The 21,922-nt window shown below is 47.0% G+C and overlaps 1 protein-coding gene across 1 annotated transcript in view; it reads right to left on the bottom strand.

Moving 5' to 3' along the window:
• ITGA9 (integrin subunit alpha 9) overlaps positions 1 to 21,922 on the bottom strand; it is a 364,229-nt gene that overhangs the window by 283,795 nt on the left and 58,512 nt on the right. Inside the window, exons 8-13 of the mRNA XM_061395904.1 lie at positions 20,892 to 20,960; positions 15,823 to 15,960; positions 12,965 to 13,070; positions 11,751 to 11,845; positions 7,542 to 7,632; positions 4,681 to 4,726 (exon numbers count right to left, since the gene is read on the bottom strand). Of these exons, the coding sequence (XP_061251888.1) occupies positions 4,681 to 4,726; positions 7,542 to 7,632; positions 11,751 to 11,845; positions 12,965 to 13,070; positions 15,823 to 15,960; positions 20,892 to 20,960 (545 nt within the window). The remainder of the gene's footprint in view (positions 1 to 4,680; positions 4,727 to 7,541; positions 7,633 to 11,750; positions 11,846 to 12,964; positions 13,071 to 15,822; positions 15,961 to 20,891; positions 20,961 to 21,922) is intronic.

Genomic DNA, 21,922 nt, shown 5'->3' with positions numbered 1-21,922 from the left:
CTGCAGCCCAAAGCGTTCCTAACCTACACGGCTCTTGACTCTCCCCCTTAGAGCAGAACAGGCATGCTGTGTATGGTGTGTGTGTGTGTGTGGTGTGTATGTGATGTGTGTGGTGTGTTTAAGTGTAGGGTGTGTGTGTATGTGTATGTATGGTGTGTGTGTGTGTGTGTGGTACATGCACGCACAGGCATGGTTTCCTGGCTCTCCTCCATTTTCTGGTCTAAGACCCTAAGGTGACTCCAAGTCTATCCCTACGTTCCTGTCAGCAAAGTCATGCCTGGGATGCCCCCTTAGCTTCATCAGCCAGAGTTTCCAGACTTTTGGCTCACTGCTGCTCAGCCACATGCAGCACCTTATCAAAGGGTGCCAACCTGCCCGGTCCCCTGGACTCCCTGGGCGATCCTTCCTGCCTGCTCCTCCCTCTCTGAGGGGCCCCACTTCGTCTCTGGAAGCTTCCCTGCTCACCCTGAGCCCCTCACACTCCTGGAAAAGACCTGAGGTGGTCACCCTCATCCACATCGCAAACTGAATCCTACACTGAGCCCAGTCCCCACCCACAGTCCAGACACCAGACACTCCCTTCCTCACCTCCCTAGTCCCTCTTCCTCCCCTCCTCCCTCCACCTCTTCAACCTCTCCAGGCCCCAAGAAAGGAAGGGGGTCAGGGTGAGGTTCAGACAGATGAGGGTGAAGCTGAGGGTCACTTTGGTCCCGCCCTCCAAACACCCGCTCTGAACCACCGCCATTCCCACTTCCCCCTCTGCAGTCAAGCTTCTGGAAAGAAGGTAAGGTACTGTTTTCCTGCTTTTCCTCCTCTCACCCACCCATGGCCATCTGGTTTCGGCCGCTGACTTCTGCAGACTTGCCACAGCAAGGGCGCCACTGCCCTCTTACCGCCAGCTGCAACCCCACTCGGACCTCACCCTCCCCTGACTCTGCTGAGTGTGGCACGCACACCCTCTGACAGGCAACCCTGCTCTGTTGTCCTCACGGCATTTAACACAACCTAGAATCGCCTCCTTTTTTAAACTGATAAAACCTCCAGGTCATTTGGTTTCCTCACCCCTAGAATGAGGCTCCTAATCACCATATCTCTGTCATGCAGTTGTTAAGACTAAAGGTTAAAATGCAGGGGAATCCCTGGTGGTCCAGTTGTTAGTACTTCACACTCTCACTGCCAAGGACACGGGTTCGATCCCTAGTTGAAGAACTAAAATCCCAGAAGCCGAGAAAGTGTGGCCAAAAATGAAATTTTTAAAAAAAGAGTTCAAATATATTCTTCCAAAAACAGACGAACAATTGCAGTCTATTCAGTCAATGGAACACCACTCAGTACCAGGAAAAAAACACTGCACAGCACACAATACAGCTGAGTCTCAAAAACATCACACCGAGTGCAAACAGCCAGAAACCAAAGGGTGCATACGCTCTAGCTCCATTTATATGAAATTCTAGAACTGATCCAGGGGGACAGAAATCAGAAGAGCAGTCGTCTGTCAGGAGAGGGGTATGACTAGAGAGAGGCAAGAGGACACTTCTTGGAGTGACAGAAATGCTCTTCATCTGGATGGGGTAGAAGTCACACGGGTGTGCACACTGGGCAAGACTCATCAAGCACCTGCCTAAATTGTATGCAGATTATACCGCAACGCGCAAAGCAACAAGAGCGAGGAGTTACTACACAGCAGGGCTTAGACAGTGCCTGGCACAGGTAGGCGCTTATCAAACGACAGCTGTCTTATTATTAACTGTGTTGGTTGCTCTCCACAGTACAGCCAGGGCTTCCCTAGTGGCTCAGTGGCAGAGAGTCTGCCTGCCAGTGCAGGAGGCATAGGTTCGATCCAAAAAGATCAAACCAGTCAATCTTAAAGGAAACCAACCCTGAATACTCATTGGAAGGACTGATGCTGAAGCTCCCATACTTTCGGTCACCTGATGCAAACAGTCAACTCACTGGAAAAGACCCGGATGCTGGGAAAGATTGAGGGCAAGAGGAGAAGGTGGCAACAGAGGATGAGATGGTTGGATGGCATCACTGATTCAATGGACATGAACTCTGTCCGGGAGATAGCGAAGGACAGGGAAGCCTGGCGTGCTGCAGTCTATGGGATCGTGAAGAGTTAGACACGACTTGGCCACTGAACAACAATGAAGTACACCCAAACCTGACGCCCAGCTGCATCTCAGCAGGTCAATGCACAGGGGCAGATGAATGAGGGAATGGGTTACCGTGAGCTCGGGACCCCCAGGCACCCCTGCCATGGTTGTCTCAGCCGTCACGGACCTCCTCGTCCATGCCGGTGATCCTGGCTCTGGTCCTAAAGTCTGCTCTCTCCAAATGCTCCCAGCTGTTCTCCTCTGTGGACTCTACATCCGTGCCTGTTAGAGTTCATCCACCTCATCCGATTCTACCCTCCATGCCAGGCTAGGGTCTGGGGTCTCCCATCCATGGGTAACTGCCTTGCTTTACATTTACACCTACGTGTGAGGAAATCCCTGGAGAGCATTGTCCCTCACAAAAGAGGACAGAAGACGACAAGCCCCTCTGGGTTGGAGCTCACAGCTGCAAGCTTATAAAATACAAGGATGATGAAAAAGCAGAACCCATAAGATATGCCTTAAGCCAGAAGCTCCTGGTTTGGGGAGGGCCTGGTTTCCACTAACAGTAGCCGGGGAATGTGTTTTATTCAAGGGGAATCCTGAGAAGCCAGAGCACACTGTGCGTGAGAGTGAGCAGAAGGACTTTGTGAGGCCACCAGCTGGAGCTTTGGTCTCTCAAGTCCAACCACAACCATCTGTAGCCATGAAAGCTGTTCCACCTGAGAAAACACCAATGCAGAGAGTGGGGTGATAAAGGAGAAATCCAAACCTATGGAAAGTAAAGGATCCATCCCCCTGGAGGAGGAAATGGCAATCCACTCCAGTATTCTTGCCTGGAGAATCCCATGGACAGAAGAGCCCAGCCTGCTCCAAGGGTTACAAAGAATAAGACATGACTGAGCAGAAGCATAAAATTGAACACTTAAACCAGGCACTGTTCTAGCTCACTGAGCTCTCATAAAAACTTAGGATATTCAGTGAGGTGAGCACTGCCGCCTTTTTAACAGGTGACCATCCTGAAACAGAGGTTACCAGCCTTGCTCAGGAAACTCATCTCGTAAGGGCAGAGTTAGGGCTGAACCCAGGCCTCCTGGCCCCAGAGTTTCCACTCTCAACCTCAAGACTATTCTGCCTCTTCAACAATGTAATATTTGGGGGAGGGGGGAACGCCATATTAAATTTATTCATTTCTTTCCAACCTGATTGGCCATCTTAAATTAACTCTCAGGAATTAAAGAAGGAAAGAATGAAAAAGAAAAAACTTGAAAGCTAAAGGCCCTTAAGGCTAGGTATCTGATAAGAAAATATAATCCAGTCTCTGTTTAGACCATTCTTAGAGTAGTTATCATCTTTTCTAAATCTTTAGAATACGTATTATCTATACTGCTCACATAGCACCTATTACATACTGTATTATATTGATGATGTTTTGTGATGTATTTATAGCTTGGTCTAACTAATCCCCTTGATTCAGAATGCCTTAAATATTATGTTTCCCCACAATTTTCTGCCCATTGCAGTGCTCAATAAAGAAGTAGTGGATTTTAAAAGTAGCAGAATCTCTGGAGTAACAGAGTCACTTCTGGCTCAGGAACTTTGCACTCAATCTTGAAAATGTAAATTATCCATGGATTTTCTGAAAGATAGTTCTGGCTACTGCCAATTTGACAAAAACTGCAAATAGGCTTTGTGGGTAAGTGTGCGCAAGGCAAGTAACTTGAACAACTTGATGTTTTTCATCACCTAGAGTTAACTGGTTCCCTTAGAAGTTCCTAAGCCCCTATCTGAGGTGGTCCCTCCTTCCAGAGGAGGCTGTGTAGCCCTGAGGTAGAGACTCAAGAGAAAGGCCCTGCTGAATGAGAGGAATCCAGGGTGTGGAACTCCATGGCCTCTGGGATCCCTTCCAGCTCTAAGATCCTACTAGCCTATTTTAGAAAGTTCTGCAATCAGGTTGTTAACAAAACCTAAGAGTTGGCTCCCACTCCAAAGTGTAATTCTGCCTCCTCTGACTCATACAGACAGAAATACTTGGAGAGGGTTCGTGGGTGGGACGGCAGCCTACTGGCCTTTGCAGGAGGGATCCAGACGGCATGGGCTTCACAGTGAACTCAAGTCCCTCACCCTCTGCTGTCAGCAAAGAGTGAGGGGGCAGGAGGCTCCCAGTCCCTGGGGAGCTGGGGACCAGGAGGTGGGGAAGTGGAGATGAAGGCTGTAGGTAGGGATGAACAGATGGGACAGGGCAGTGTCATGGCACCCCCGGGAAATGACAGCTTGTGTACAGCACATCCACGGAAAGGGCTGTTCACGGAAAAAGGCAGAAACCTCTGCCTAGAAGCTCCAAGGATGCTATCCTTACACATGTAAGCCACTCAAGGCCCACCAGCTGGAAACCCTGGGATACAGGATAACAAGAATAGGGAAACAAAGGTAGCATTCACAATTACCGAGCACCTCCACATGCAAGGAACAGGGCAGAGTGATTGCTGACGGATGATAAATAAATCCCCTGCACCGCCCCCCACCCCACCCAATTCCATCCCTCACCCACAGAGAACCGAGAGGAAAGAGGGAAGCATCTCACCTTAGGAGAACCACACTGTCCGACATGAAGGCTCCAACAGTTATATCTGAAAACAACAAGTTTACAAATTTAGAATCTTCCTGAAGCCCATTTCACCCACCCACTGTCGAGGTGCTCCAACATGATGGAGGCCAGTCTCAAGGTCAGGGGCTTGCAATGGCTTTGCAGGAGCTAGAGCCACGCTGTCGTGTATGGCAGCCCATCGCCAGGTGTGGCGGCTGAGACCCCAAAGGGTTCTGGTCTGCACTGAGATGTACATGTAAAACAGAAACTGATTTCAAAGACTTGGTACTAAAAAATATTAACTATTTTACTCATAAAAAATGTTTGTATCGATTGTATGCTGACATGATAATATGTTGATGCTGCTAAGCTGCTAAGTCACTTCAGTCGTGTCCGACTTTGTGCGACCCCATAGATGGCAGCCCACCAGGCCCCGCCGTCCCTGGGATTCTCCAGGCAAGAACACTGGAGTGGGTTGCCACTGCCTTCTCCAATGCATGAAAGTGAAAAGTGAAAGTGAAGTCGCTCAGTCCTGTCCGACCCTCAGCAACCCAGTGGACTGCAGCCTTCCAGGCTCCTCCATCCATGGGATTTTCCAGGCAAGAGTACTGGAGTGGGGTGCCAATATGTTGATACATGGGGCTAAATAAAACATTATTAAAATTAACTTCATCTGTTTCTTTTTATATCATTTTTATGTGGCTACTAGAATGATTTAAATTACATAAGTGGCTCACATTATTTCTTTTGGACATTAGGGATTCAGAGGGGGGACACTTGGAATCAAATGACTCCTGGAAGAAGCTCTAGGTTCTGCAGAACATGAGAACTGTCTCCATTCCACCCCTCACTCTACGTGACCACAGAGACTCTCTGTGTCCTTGTCTGCACAATGGAGATAATGATCCCAAATGTCTTCTTCCAAAGCTGACAGCATTTCACAATATTTAAATCAGAGCACATTTATTACATACTTGCTCAATATAATAGTTATTAAACTCATTACATCAGACATGAAAATAAGAAAACTCATGAAAATACTTGGCCAACTATAAATCAAGACAAGTGTTAGTTGGTAATGTTTATTCCTAAATAATTTTAATTTAGGAACTGTTCATTTATGCAACAGTTCTCTGCCTTTTCTCCCCTCAAGTATAATAAAACCCTTCAGCCCTGCTCCCCATGACCACTTACAAAACCAAGCATCTTAACCCAAAAGCGTCTGAATCCCTCCATCTACAAATGCCCTCAATTAGGAAAAACAAAGAGCGTATCCATGGACTGCAGGACTGCTAAAATCCCTGCCCTTGGGTGTGCATGTTAATTTTGCTATTTTCTAACAGTCTTTTTTTAATTGCCTGGATATTTGAACATAAAAGAATCTGATGCACTTGCCATTTCTCTTATGAAAAACTGCAAGGTAAGAAATCCACGTGTGTTGTGAAGTGTGACCACACCTGCTCACTGTGCAAATATAGAGGAGCAGCCTGAGCCCTCATTTGCACTACAATGTGGTCTCTGGCACCCTAAGTTTTCTGAGGCTCAGCATCCTTGTCTGTAAAAGGGGGAGACACCTGTATCTCTAACTACCTATGGGGGTAACTTTATAATGCACATCGCACAGGGAAGCAATGGACAGTACTGCTAAACCAATGGACAGTATTGTTTAGGGACAGCCCAAATTGCCCAGAATAAGAACTGCTTTCTCAAACGTAAAGACTTAGGATGGTCTACAGGGAAAAGTGAAGAAGTGAAAGTGAAAGGCGCTCAGTCGTGTCTGACCCTTTGAGACCCCAGGACTATACAGTCCATGGAATTCTCCAGGCCAGAATACTGGAGTGGATAGCCTTTCCCTTCTCCAGGGGATCTTTCCAACCCAGAGATCAAACTCAGGTCTCCTGCATTGCAGGTGGATTCTTTACCAAGTAAGCTATGAGGGAAACAGACCTCAAAACTGACCCTTTTCTGTTCCCACTCCTTCTGGCTCTGCAGATTTACAAGGATGATCAAAACTCCTGTCTATGGGAAACTCTGAAATTCAGTACTCTGTACAGAACTTCATTCATTTCCACAGATCCTTCTGAGGCATTTTAAATGGAAAGAAACATTTTCTCAAGCTAGCACGATGACCTACAGTTTCAGGGACTTTTTTTCTGAATTCCACGATGATTTGGGATTTTTTTTCATGTCTTCTCTTTGCTTCCTCACCCTGCCTACTTCATCCCCTTCAAACAGCAAAGGGTCCACTATTCCATTGCCCAGTCAATTTCACCTAAACCAGATATGACTGAGGACTGGGGTGTGAAATCGTACGTTTTAACTCAATTAGCCTCAACCACCACAAGGCATTAATTAACCCCGAAGACAAGCCAGCCAGCCTTGAACGGCAAAGGTCTGTTTTCTGTGTCAGGGAAAGAACATGGTTTTCTTCCTGCTCCAAGTGTTTCTTTCAATACTTGTCTTGTGTGTGTGTTTGGGGGGTGGGGTGGGGGTTGCTCCTTCTCCCCTGTCAAGAGGAAGACACCTCAAAATATGCTCAAATATTACGGAAAACATGAGGTTTCACTCCTTATATTCTAAATGTGGAGAGGGCTTTTTGTCTTCATGAGAAAGACTTGCTGCCACGGAAATCACTACAAAAATCCACCCTCCTGGTGCTTAAACCCTTCAGAGCAGATCATTTTAAAACTGAAAAAAAAAAATTAATTTTAACACTACTTTCATCTTAAAAAGCAAACACCAAGCAAAACACGCTGTTGTACTTGTGTGAATTTTTCTAAGCCTAAATAGATGGGACCACACTTACCAGACTGGTTATCTTGGCTTATCTCATGTGTCTTTCAAGAAAAATAGCTTACCAGGATAACTATTTCCATCCATGTCAATGCCTCCCGATATGGACTGACCAAACATCCGCAGCACCGGACTTATCTTCCGCCCCGACAACTTCTGCAACAGATAATAGGGAGCTTGAGCCACCGGAAGGAGCACGGTCACAAATGAGAACCCGTGACTGCTTTAGCCCAGCTTCTCTCGGTCACTTGGTCTTGAAGTTGGTCAAAGAAAAAAAAAATTGTTGTCTGAATTTGATCGGGGGCTTTAGCAGGCAGTTGAAGACCTCACACTCCTTTATTAGTACTTGCCTGAGTCAAATGTCACCATTTACAACTTTTTCTCAGCTCGGTGCTAGTGAACAAACTGCCTAGGTGAATGTGTTAGTGTTTTGACGTATTGAATGAAGCTCCAAATGGATTAAGGTCAACTGCCGTTTCTACGGGAAGTTCTGTTTTGTTTTTATACAGGTCTAGCTGGCTGGAATCCTCAGAACCCATTCTCCTCACATCTCTCTACCTAAACATGTACTAAACATGGAACACTCCTAAGGTATACACGCGAGCCCAGTCCCAACACATCCACCTAGAAAAGACGACCACGTGGAAACCACCTCTCCATCAAGCCAACCAGAGGATGTGCAGGCTCCTGAGAATCACAGGCAGGACGAAACAGCTCTACCTAGTACATCTAAAATTCCATGGTCCCGAATCTTTTGTAAACTGAAGGAAATTCGGAAAAAAAAAAAAAAAAAATCAGCTGAAGCTGCCCTGAAAGGCAGCCTTCAACCAACCATTCAGCACTGACAGCTCTTCTGCCAGCAGGCCATAGCAGCATCTGTACTTATCTCTTCTTCGTCGTCAAGCCCAACCTGTGCTAACATAGCACGTGCTGTATTGGTTCAAGAATATTTATTGTACACCCAGCCTTTGTCATACACCCACACTCGTGTGGCACAGCTCCACACAAAGATGCCAAACTTTTCGAATCACGAAAGTGCCATGTTCTGGGATCTGACCTGTTACTTCTTCCCTTTCTCTAAACAGTCTCCCTGGTGAGGCTTCCCTCCCAAGGCCCTCATTGTGGATGGTAAGAGAAATGCTTTGTATTCATGCCACACAGCAGCCTCCATGTCAAACCCAGGTATATACATACCCAGGGCTCACGTGGGACTTTCTTGCCTGCAAAGAAGTCACAAGTATGGTGGGGGTGCGGGTTTCTAAAGGACCTACATATGAGATAGCAGGGACTTCCCCAGCAGCCAATAATTGCAAATAACCCTCCTCCTGCCACCTCAGTGAAACCATCCAACAGGAAGTGTGCAAGCCTTAAAGTAAAAATCAGAGCACTGCAGGAAACACTGAAGAAAAATATCTCGCTAACAGACAGAGCCCTACGTTCCCCTGTGGCTCTGTCTAAACAAACATGGATGTGCGTCTGTGTGTTTCCTAAAAGCCACATTTTGAAGTGGAGCATCTTGCTCTGAGGTCCAAAGATGTGAGCAGCAGCTTGCCCTGAGTTTGCATTTCTGAGATATGCTGTGGCTGGGACAAGTGGGGAAGAGTGAAGGGGTGGTCCTTTTGGGGGTGGCGATGCAGGCTTAAGTTATCCCACAGACATCTGCAGGCCATTATGCCATAAAGCCAGGAAGATAAGTCCGCTTGGTGCTAATAACTCTAAATGAAAACCAGGAGCCTTGGGAAACCTCCGCTTCATCAGCTTTACATGCGGTGTCCTGATGGCAGGACAGAGATCACAGGGGCCGCGGGGACATGCCCGGGGGGCTCTCAAGTTGAGAAAGGCACGGGAGGATCTTAAAATCAACACTTTTCATGGTAAACTCAAGGAAGAGGAATGAGTTACAGAGTAATATGGAAGAACTTCAGACCCTGATCTTACAATGTATCCAGCAGAAATAATACCAATCTGGGCCAAAGAAAAGCAATCCCCTTGCCCAGACTTGTTTCTGATTTCCTCCTCTAGTTCACCCACACAATGCCCGCTCTGTCCAAGCCTGGGCCCTGGACAATCTGGCATTAAAGGATTTTTTTTTCTTCTTTTAAAATCACGAAACTTATCACATATACATTAGGAGCTTGGAAACGTGTAATCACTGGTTGCTCCTTTTCTTTTTTTTTTTTAAAGAGCCCCAAACCACTTCTCTTTGTTAGAGCTAACGAGCCAGGCTGCGTGCTGACAAAGGCAGGACGGATCCAGCTGCTGATCCCTGCTTCCTATAAAGACAATCCGCGCTGACCACAAAATGTATACTTCAGTTGTCTGCAGGGATCCCTCCCAGCAACACCACAAAACACAGGAGGGCCGCAGGAGGAGGGGAAGCGGGGTCTCTCAACTTGTAATCGCCTCTCTGTGCAATTAGCTTCCCAGGTCCGGCAACAAGCTTCCAGGAGGAAGCGTGGAGAGTGACCTCAATGGTTGCCCAAGGATGCCTACTCCCTGGATGACTTTCAGCTTGTGACAGTGGGAACAGAGCCCCCTGACCCACAGTAGAGCAGCCCCTGGGGACGGATGTGGCCCCCACATTTCCCCCGGAGCCCTCTGCCTCCTGCTGCATCGGCTGAATCCCCTAGGAGTTTATTCCCACTATTACTCATTTCTCACCCTAATCATTGCTGGCTCAGACGGTAAAGCATCTGCCTGCAACGCAGGAGACCCTGGTTCGATCCCTGGGTCAGGAAGATCCCCTGGAGAAGGAAATGGCAACCCACTCCAGTATGCTTGCCTGGAAAATTCCATGGACAGAGGAGCCTGGTACGCTACAGTCCATGGGGTCACAAAGACTCAGACTTACTTGTTTCTAATGCACGGAGCATGGTCCATGTAGATGAAGGCCCCTCGGAGTAAATATGCCTCCCAGCAAAATAAGCTTCCCTAATTCTGTTTTCCAACGGAGCTCCCCTCAGTGTTCCTTTTTCTGATGTGGAGTTGAGGGTAGTGGTTGCAATAAGAGGGTTGGGAGTTAAACTGGCAAAGTCTCAGTGGCCAAGTTGCTACTTCCTAGCTGGTGACGATGGGCAGGTCAATTCCCCTCCCTGGGCTAGAGTCACCTCATATAGGAAAGGTGGATGACAAAGGTGCCCATGTCACACGGCTGTGATGAGGACTGAAGGTAAGACAGCAGAGCAGACACTCAGGAAGCATCCCTGCTCTCACCAGCACCTCCCTCGGCACCTGCCTCCTGCTGGAATCACAGAACCAAGCAGGGGGCCCAGAAGAGGGAACCTGGGCTCAACTGGCAGCCAACCAACCAGCCCTTGACCCTCAATCAGCTGACTCTTATCTGCTGCAGGAAGCACAATTAGGAATGTATACACTGAACTTAACATGTAGGTACTACCCCTTAAAATCAACTTGTAAAGTCTTTTCCTACCTAGAGACTTCCATACATGGACAGGTTTCAATACTTCCTATTTCATTGTATAGAACACTTTATAAGAAGAGGACTCAGTTCAGAGTTTGGTTTCCTTCCTGATATTCAAGATATGAGGCAAGTTTCTTGGTGACGAGAAGTGTCAGCTTGAGTAGAAGAGGGCGAGACAGTAATAAACGTTCAGTAAATCAGTATGGGCTGATTGGAAGTTTCTTGACGTGCACTCAGTCCCTTTCTGTTGCTGACTCGCTAGAAGAACCCAGGCCTGTGCCACTCCACACACAGACATCCACAAACATCCTGATCATGCTTCTGTCCAGAAAGGGACTTCCTTTTTTCCCAGGAGCTAGGCTTGACACGATCAGCAAGATTGAACTTCAAGCAAAAAAACAGAACTCACCACTTCCACGTTCCCAAGTCCAGGGGAACGAGGCCAGGGCTTTGATAGTTTTAATGCCAGTTTTGTGGCAACAGCCCCGTGAACAGCTTTCAGGTCCCTCCTCCACAGACCATTGTCATTCTAGGTCATATTTTACAGGATAATCCGTTGGCTCAGCATAGATGGTTGACAAAACAGTAACCAGAAAAGGCAAGCCTCCTCTTATTCCATAAACCACTCTAACTCTGGCTAAGAATTTGGATATTATCTTCTATAGGCAGAATGCCTCCCTAGATATGAGCAAATGTGGGAGTCTATAAATATGTTCAGATTTAAGAAGCAGTATCAGTGGTTTGCATCCTTCACTGGAGGGGGTGAAGGTGAAGGCAGGAGCAATGCTGGATGTTGTGTGCATCTGTAGAATGAATGTATGAACAGCGACCAAGACATTCTCACGCCAATTACCATGGAATACTGAGGGACCATCCCCCTGGCATCACCGTGATAGATGTACACTGCTCCCGAAAAGTCATCCTCCTTGGGTGCGCCAATGGCCACATCTGGGGGAAGAAAAGCAGTTCTAGGTTAGAAAAACCATGTGGAATAATGTTAGAATGGATTCTCTAATTCCCACAGGATGTCTAGAGAGTTCTTGATTGTTACTTGTTCAGGCATTAACTAGGCACACAATCTCTTAGCAGCAGAAAAAAAAAAGTAGAAAGAAAATTATAGAAGCTGAGAAGAGTTTAGTACCAGAAAAATTTCTACCTCATCTTCACAGGATAAATTATTAACTTGTGCAATAAAAGAATGTGAATATCAACCACCCACCCTAATCTCTGTCCATCAGAGAAGAGAGTTCCATAGACAATGGTTACTGCATAGCTGAGAAAGTCAACTCTATCCTTGGGTAAAGGAATTATATAAAACAGTATTCATTTTATAAAAAAAAAAAAAGAACAAAAAAACTCTGTGTTACTCTCACAAACTGACAACTCCTGGGACAAGGCTGAGATCTTTCTCCCTTTCTTCAATTTGCTTCTAACAAAAGTCATGTGCCTGTAGACGGGAAGTCAAGGGTGAGGGGCATCACCCACCCAACCTCAAGCAGAGGTCCCCAATATCTGAATGGAGCCCTCTACGGCCAGTGGAATTACGGATTCAAAGGAGCCTGGATGCCCAGCCTGAGGCCCATGTTCCACCTTCCACCTCAGCCCTCCCCACCAGTGACGTGGCCGCCACCAGTCCTGGTGTCTGAACCCGGCACATACAGCGATGGGAGGACATACTGAACAGACCAAAACAGAACTTCAGGCCAAACAGAACCAGAGGTCGTGCATACACACCTCCACCCCTCCCAAAACTCACACCTTCAGTCAGTCCGGCGTGCTCTCAGAGCATCATGGAGCATCAGAAGCTCAGAAGCAAGAAGGGTTTGTGGCGAGAGGAAGCTGGTTCAGACTTGGCCGCCACAGAAGCCCCTATGCACTGAGCTGACGAGGAGGGATTTCACAGAAGCAAAACTCCATCAGAGTCAGGGCTTAGCCCTGTGTCTACATGGAAAACATGGTCTCACAGGTATTTTCTGCCTCGAGTGTGTGGACAGGCCTTCCCTCGGGCGGGTAGGCCTGGAGCGCCCACACCAGGGCAAGTAAGAGGACCGAAGCCAGCTCACTGACCTGGGAACCCATCATCATCCAGGTCGCCCAGGCTGGCGATGCTCTCCCCAAAGTGTGCATTGTAGGCACCGTCTCCGCTCAGGGTCAGCTGCTCCTCCAGGACTCCCTGGGAAACAGGATGGAGGGAAAACGGAAAACAAAACAAAAACAAACCGAACAACCAAAAAAAGAATGAAAAAACAGAGCTGGGAATGCTGCCCTCCCCCGTCGCACACCCATGGACAGGAAACACCTGGGCAGAATCCCAGGAACCCAAACGTCCCCCCGACCCACGGGTGAAAGGAGCCCCTTCCACGTGGGCACCATCGGGGTCTCTGATCACTTGAGACACATTTTAGAGGGAAGGAGACACACTGTTGGCCAGTGACTAAACCTCTCCCTGTCCTAACACTCTCCACCAACCTATTTACCTGCCTACCTGCCTGTCCTCACGGTCTCCTCTCCCCAAAGTATCCCCAAAGTTGTTTTAAACGAATACATATTTTCATTTCTGATCTCCTGTGCCTTTGCTACAAATTTATAAAGCTGTTTTGCAGGATGCATGTATTAGTGATCTTGACAGAGGGACTTGTGGTTCAGAAAAACTGACAGCCAGTAGTTCTTGGTTAAGGGGTGAAAACGGTGGTAACAGGACACAAAACCATGCCCATTTTCATATCTGGTTTGTGTTTCTTGAGCAAACACCAACCAACGGAGGGCAGGGTCAGTGGTGATGGTGGCAGTCAGGGCCACACCCACTCTGCCCCCAAATCGTTGACATGTGACCATCAGCGTGTTAACACACAATCTAACGTTTTGAGGCACAAGAACGTCTAACCCTGCTCCTGCATAGAGGCACTCAGAGCCACGGTACACCCACAAGCCATCCCAAAGCTTTCATTATGACTAAATCTTTTTTTCCATTATATACAAACACCTTTCAAAAAATAAATATGTGATGATTTCTTAAGCCAGTGAAACCCCCACCCCACAACACAATGCGCTGATTTCCTCCCATCAGCATGGTAAAGAGGAGAAACACTGATTTCTGGCATGTACCAGGCACTGTATCTTCCCATCCTCATTTAAATCACACAGTGACTGTATATGGAAGACCTTATGACTGCTCATAGATGAGCAAACTGAGCCACTGATTTCAAGCTATTTGTCCCCATCACACAGGCTGTGTGTGTAAGTGGGAACACCAACATTCAAGGGCAAGTCACCATTTTTTCCCACTGCTCCACACTGCCTGAAACCTTTCATCACATAGGATGAAGTTCAACAGAAATAAGCATACCCTGGTACTCTGGTAATCCCAAGGCATTAAGGAACATTGGTTGACCATAGGTTGTGTGGGTGCCATGTGCCTGCAGAAGGTCTGGGCAGTGATCCTGCTCATAGATCCCATGCCCTGGGGCTGTTGGGCTGGCCACCTTATGGTCTGACAAGTTCACACCCGTGCAAACACTGAGTCAGTCTCCTGCAAACACGGTGGCTGGCAGCCACTGAATGCTGACTGCTCTCATCTCCATAATGACTGCCTCCCTTCTCCCCTTCCTGCCCCGTCTCCCTTCCTGGAAGGTCAGTATAGAAGCAGGTGCCATTGCAACAGGTACCAGGAGGCATCTCTCCAAAGAGCTTGCAAACATCCAAGAAAGTCCAAGGCTCTAACATCCCCTGGCTCCTCTCTAAATCACTTCCCTTTCTTTCTGGCATCTGCCCACCTAGCTATAGCTAAATACCACCACCCCCTCCCAATGAGGATTACTTAACTAACTTAACATCTTAGTCACAGCTTATAAGTACACTTTTACTAACTTTTTTGATTATGAAAGAATTACATTCTCACTATTTGTATAAAGATAAAACTAAATACCCAAGCATCACCACCCAGAGAGATCTGTTACTAACTTTATGTATTTTGTATATTTTTAAAGGTTGATTGTATATGCGGTTTTTATTCTGCTTTGCCACTGATTATCTCGTAAGCATTTTCTCAAGTTAGCGAAAAGGCTGGTGGTCACAGGATTTGTTCATTGAACCATTTCCCTCGTGTTGAATACTCTTTCTTCTAGATCCTGAAAAGATTCTGCTTTCTCTTTGGTTTCTTGCTCCCACGGGTACACTGTAGTCCCTCAGCTTCTGCCCCCACCCAGCCTCCCCTGTGCTGCAGAGACATCTTTCTGACCCACCCATGTTCTTTTCCCAGTTCTGCAGATTAAGGGACGTCGTGACTACAGCCTGTGGCCAGTGCTGGTCCTCACCTAAGCCCCCCTCCAAGTCCCACCATGCTGAACTGTGGTCCCACTGCCTGACACCTCAATCTACGTGGCCCAGCTCCCAGCCCACTCCCACCTGTCTGTCTAACTCCTATTCTTCTTCAAGGTTCCTTCCAGCCATCATGTCCCCTGAGAAGGTTTCTCTGTGTACATACTCCCAGGGAGGTGGCATAACCTAGAGATGAGACATGCTAACCCCAAAGTCAGTTTGCCTACATTTCAAATCTCAGCCCCACTGCTTTTTACCTGTGTGATTTGGGGCAGGTGACTTAACCTATCTGAGCCTCAGTTTTTCACCTGAAAAATGGGGACCCCGTGATACCATGTGCATATGTCATTGAGATCATTCACAGGAAGCAAGAGAAACAGCTCCTGGTACACGAGGAGCACTCAGTGCTAGCATCTGGATATTTCTGGGCCCCTGTATGTCTGCAGTCATCACACTGCATATAACTTGCCATAGATGAAACACGGAGCTTTCTGAAGGTAGGAAGCAGGTCTGTTCACCTCCTCTGGGTGATGGGTCTCAGTCACTACTCCTCAGGCCAATGTCTCTTTCCCTCACCCCGTCCACACGTTGCCCAGCTCTGTACTCACATTTCCTTTGTTGATGTAGACGGTGACCTGCCCTTCGTCCCTGATCTCAGAAAACATGGGGGCCCCCACCAACAGGTCGGAGAGGCCGTCAGTGTTCAGGTCAACTGCGCATAAGGAGGAGCCGAAGTAAGAGCCCATCTGCAACCAAGTCGAGTTGCGACAAAGCGTTCAGTGTCCGCCCTCACACACGGGGCCCCCCCCTCCCTCCAGCCCCTCAGCCTGACAAGCATCTGCTCCTGAGCCCCACAGAGGCTGCACCAGTTGTGCTGCCCGGGAAGCAAGAACGCCCGGGCAACAGTGGATCCCAACCCCTCCCGGCAGCCGTGTGGGGACCCCAGTCAATGGGAGACCCATGCCACCGACTTGGAGCCCCACCAAAGGGGAAACAAATGAACCAATCCCTGGAGCATGAGGCTCTGCTTTTACAAATGCAAGCTAAGCCTGCAGACATAGGTAATAGCCATAATAAAAGTGCCTCATATATCAGACATTTGACAAGGCCAAGCAAGTTAGGAATATGGAATTTCACAACAGAAGGCAGGCATGAAAATAAACTGTTACATGAGAAACAGATTACGCTCACCCAGTCCTGGGCAGAACTGAAGACTGGCTAGGAAGGTGTGAGCTGAAGTAACAGAAGAACGTACAACTCATAAGATTATGTGATGAATGAGGGAATACAGCCAGGTTATACTGGCTTAACCATAGCTCTATCCAGTACCTGTTATTTATTTATTTTTTTACCATTTTTTAAATCGAGGTTATAGTTGACATACAGTGTTTAGTTTCAGGTGGACCGCAAAGTGACTCAGTGATGGATTATTCAGATTCTTTCCCATTACAGGGCATTACAAGACACTGAATACAGTTCTCTGTGCTGTATATACCGCAGGTCCTTGTCGATTATCTATTTGATATATAGTGGTGTGCATATGTTAATCTCAAACTCCTAATTTACCCCCCTCCGCCTCCCCCTCCAGGAACCGTAAGTTTGTTTTCTAAGTCTGTGAGTCTGTTTCTACTTTGTAAATAAGTTCATTTGCATCACTTCTTTTAGACTCCACCTATACATGATATAATGCGATATCTGTCTTTCTCTGACTCAGGACCTGTTATTTTAAATCAGGGGTCTCAAACGCAAAAGCCGATGGGATCCAGACAGGTGATATAATAGGAGTAAAGAGAAAAGCAAATGACAGCACAGGCATGCTGGCGGGTGACAAGTGACGCTCAGCCCATTTGTCTAAGAAACAACAGAGAGTGGTGGGGACTGCAGCAGATCAGAGTCCCTGGGCCCAGTGAAAGGAGCAACTTCCACCCAGGGGAAGTCAACTCCTGACTGACCCAGAAAAGGCCACCTGTCTCATCCTTTAAGAGAAACTGAAGCTCTAAAATTTTATTTGAATTGCCTATTTTTAAAATGCTGACAACTAATTCATATTAAAAAATAATAAATAAACATACCATGCAGACCAAATGAAAATTTTTGTAGGCTGTGTCCTTTCCAAGGGCTGTGACCTCTGTTTTTAATTTAAAAAAAAAAGCTATCCTTTTAAAATAAATGTTTTCAAGTAAAAGGGCTCTGGTTTTACAGACATGAACAAGCATTTTCTTTTGCTGTTTTTTGGCAATTAACCCAGGGGAGTTTGAGAGAGGTGGAGGGTACTTTGGTCCATTTCCTGCAACTCGGCCTGGGACAGGACTCAGAAGTCCCTCCTCAGTCACGTGTCAATGCCACTTCCACCCACTCCCACTGGCCCCTTCCCAAGGGAGAAGAGCATGGGGAAGTTTCAGAATCATGGAGGTGGGGGCAGAAACCAGCTGATGGTCACCAATTCAGTGGCCTTGCCAATATCCCTATCTTGACTTTCATAAGAGAAACCGCTAAGACCCAGGCAAGGCCATGAAGACCGAAGTTCCTGGCTGTTCTCTCTGGCTGAGTCCCAGGGGAACTATTTGTTTCATTCCAATGGACTATTTAACTTGGCATCTTCATCAGTGTTCAATCAGAAATCCCCGTACGTGAAGTTTCCTATCTAAGTTTTGACATATAAACACTTCACATGCTCAGTTAACACAATAAAACTTGGATAGGGCAATGACACGCTTTGGGGTGCGTGTTCCCAGATCAGAGCTCTCCCAACAACCTGGAAATGTGGGGATACACGTGGTGCTAGTGGTAAGGAACCCGCCTGCCGATGCAGCAGACGTAAGAGACGCGGGTGCAATCCCCGGTTGGGGAAGATCCCCTGGAGAAGAGCATGGCAATCCACACCTGTATTCTTGTCTGGACAATTCCATGGACAGAGGAGCCCAACGGGCTACAGTCCATGGGCTCACAAAGAGTCGGACACAACTTCAGTGACTGAGCGTGCACGCACATGTCTCTACTAGCAACAGAACTGCACGTGTATTGGTGATTTCGTACATGCACCTGACAAAGGATGCCAACCAGTGAAGACCACAACCCTTTGGGGTTTTGTCTCTCATACAGTGAGGCCAGGAGACAGGACTCTGACCAGATTCTGGTCACACAAAAGCGGAAGTGCACTGGGGGTTTCCTGAGTCAGAACCTTCCTTTAAGTGTGGCTCCAGACACAGGGGTAAAGCAAAGACATCCTTTGAAAGTCTGGGGTCATGTCCTTTCCCGCTGTAATAATGGAGAAGTCAGAGGGACAAGAATTTCTCATTTCTTTTGACAAAAGCAGAATAAGACATCTAAAGGGAGTAATGGTCTATTTCAAAATCAGCAAGATGATGACGGGGGTAAAGCTGGAAGATGGTGAAACAAGAGGGCACAATGAAAGACGGATGCCACCACAATTCAAGGAGAGGGCGAGAAGAGCCTGGAAGAAAATGAACAGCAGCTCTGAAGCTGGGAGGGGAGACAGCTGGCCCTTGGTCCCCTCCTCAGGAAGCCCCGCTGTGTCAGAATGAGGACACTCGAGCTGATCTGCAGGCTGGTCTGTGCTGGAACCCAAATCATCACATCCTCAGGAAGATTCCCTGTCATGCCACCACTCTCAAATCTGCTCCCCAAAACCTGCCCACAACTCAGGCAGAGATGGGCGGCCATGACAGCTATCATGCAAACCAGGAGGGTTCTGAGAAAGAGAAAGGGCACAATTATGGACGGCTGGTTCCACCAGGACGACCAGCATCAGCTGGGTCTGTCCTGGAGGCAGGCAGCGGAGGTGGGGACACAGGGAGCAGAGGGGAGGCACAGTGACCGCTGAATCTGAAGACACTCTAAAAATGGGGTGACAGGGGGTTCAAGGCCCACAATTCACTTTAAAGAGTCCTTAAAAGATAGTAGTTATGTAAGGTGACAGACGTGCTAACAAATCTCAATGTGATCATCATTTCACAATATATATGTGTATCAAGTCATGCTGTACACCTTTAAAGTGTATATATCAATTACATTCAATAAAGCTGGGGCAGGGTGTGGGGGGAGAAGGAATCCTTAATTTCATGCTTTCAAGCCCAGCATACTGGAAGGGGAGGAAAGGGAGGGAGGGTTTTCCACAGGAAAACTCACCCACTGATTTTTTTTGGAGAAAGAACTAAAATGTTAGGCTACATTTACCCCTACTTGCTCTTTGGAACTCTTTTTCTCAGAAACGGCATGGGGGTTATTTCTTTTCTAACTTTAGAGGTGCTTGGAAATCCTTTTTTTTTTTTTTGCAGAATCACTCACAGACTTTTTCCAGTGTTGTTGCTTTGGGGTTTTGGAAATGTTAAAATAACACAGGCCAGCATAGTTCCCGGGGGAAGGCAGTGCTGCTCTCAGGGAAAAGCTCGCAGAACTGGGTCGGGTGATGTACGTTTTATTGAAAAGGTTATGACAGTTATATACTAAGAATACACATGAAGGCTGTTAAAACTGCAAATAAAAAAAAAAAGCTCTACTTGTGAGTGGGACTTTTGGAACTCAGAATGTGATTCCCCAGCAGAACAATACACGATGGTGCCAGGCTGGCAGGAGGCAGGTGTGACACAGCAGGACCGGAACTGGGGCACGCGGCCCACCCAGGAAGGAAACAATCATTTTCCACGTGCCGCCCCCCACCCCCGACTTTTCTTAGGGTAATGATAGGAATGTCAAAGGGTGATTCTACCTATCTCCTCGAATCTCCCTCCCAAGTCCCAGGTATTCTGTGCTTCTTCCCAGAGCTCACTAAGGCCTCCACCAAGACAAGCCTCCAAATCACCCCCTTCACTCCCTGCCTGAACTTGCCTCCTCTTAGTGCAGCCGGTCTCACCAAACAATCCTGCCAGCCGAAGCCAGGCTAAGGTGTGCACCACTGATAAGCCCATGAAAAATGGTACTTGTTGATCAAAGGAATCTCTACCTGGCTTAATTTCAGAACATGGTACAATATAATGGAAACTTACTGGAAATGGGGAGGGAATTAGCAAGAGGGTAAGGATAACATGATGACACAGGCAGATAAACCTTGCCAGAACTAATTTCAGGGCAGCCTTCCCCAGCTATTTCTATTTCAAAGTCCTAAAAGGAACCGAGTGATCTTTGCTTGGTTTTTGTGGGGCAACGGTCCCTATGGCAATGAGGGCAGAGGGCTCGGGATGTGAGAAGGAGGGGCAGCTTTGGGTTGATGAGATAAGGGAGAGGGAGAACCACTTGTGTGCAGGCCTCCTCTGAAGATAATCGGTCATATATCTGTACTCAACAATGCCTGATCTTTCTGGAGTTGGGAGAAAGGCAGACAGAGAGGGACAGAGAGGCAGAGAGATAAAGGCAGAGAGAAACAGGGCACACAGTCTTTCTGAGGAGTATCTGAACCATGGACAACCTTTAAGACTTCTGTGCTATAACTTGGTCATGTACAAACTCATCCTGCTACCTGTCTCTACAACACGCATGAATCCAGGATTCTGCAGGTCACACACGATACCGAGAAAGTCAAGGCTCCAACATGCAGTAGAACCAACATGTAAACGCAGGGCACAAACAGGCCTTTAAGCCAACTTTCTAAATAAGAACTGATTCCGACATGATGACACCTCATAAACAAACAAAAAGACACTAATCCCAAGGATCTCACCTTTTTACCTGAAGCTTGAAAAATCTTAATTAAGGTGCCTGATCTTCGGTCAGCTCTAAAAATATAAACCTATGGAAGGAAAAAGAATCCAGGTAAGAAGTGAGCAATGACCAGGTATTTATCAGCATTCTCCTGGGGGTCCTACTTAAATGCCTGAACAGACACACAAGTTTGCCTACACTAGCTGATGACAAGTTATTTTACCAACTTTACAAAGAAAGTATCCTTTAATCCTGAGGCAGAAATCACCCCCATGCCTCCTGAACCACATCATCTACGGAGGCTGTGCCTAGTAAGACCCGAGGAGCTTCCAAATTGCTACCAAAAAATCAACTCCTGGGAGAAATATTTTCTTCCTTGAAACATTTCCTTCACTCCAGTTAGTTAGGGCCTTAGCAGGTGTCACAATAAAGTCAGCCCTTGGTGTCTGCAGTAAATGGGGTCCAGAACCCCTGGGATACCAAAATCCATAGATGCTCAAGCCTTGTATGTAAAACAGCATAGTGTTCGCATATAACCATGTAGTCATCTCTACATTACCTAGAGTATCTAATACAATATAAATACTATGTAAATAGTTGCAAATACAATGTATAAATACATTTGTACAGCAAATTCAAGTTTTGCTTTTTGGAAATTCCTAGATTTTTTTTTTTCCTATTTTCATTCACGGTTGGTTGAAACCACAGGTGTGGAAATACAGATACGGAGGGCCAATTTTGTAAGACAGAGGGGTAGATGGGAGAATTTTAGACAAAGCAGTTTTCCAAAGTAGTTCCACAGAACATTAGTTTCATGAGATCTGCTTGGATAAATATGAGTTTGGTTTGGAAAATGACAGAATTAAACAAATTCCTTTACTGGGGACCTTTCAGAGCCTTTAGCATCAGCATGTACACCGTAAATCTCCACCACAGCGGGGACTATTTGCACAGAACTTCCTAAATGACATGAGTATGTAAGTTTTTCTCCAAGTGGCATCTTAAAGGAAGAGCAAATGTCCCATGAGAATCAGTGTTGGGGAGCCTCCC

Source organism: Bos javanicus, chromosome 22 (assembly GCF_032452875.1).
Source record: "Bos javanicus breed banteng chromosome 22, ARS-OSU_banteng_1.0, whole genome shotgun sequence".
In the NCBI taxonomy this organism is placed as follows: Eukaryota; Metazoa; Chordata; class Mammalia; order Artiodactyla; family Bovidae; genus Bos; species Bos javanicus.
Note: the sequence above shows the minus strand (reverse complement) of the source record. Positions and strands in the feature narration are given on the sequence as shown.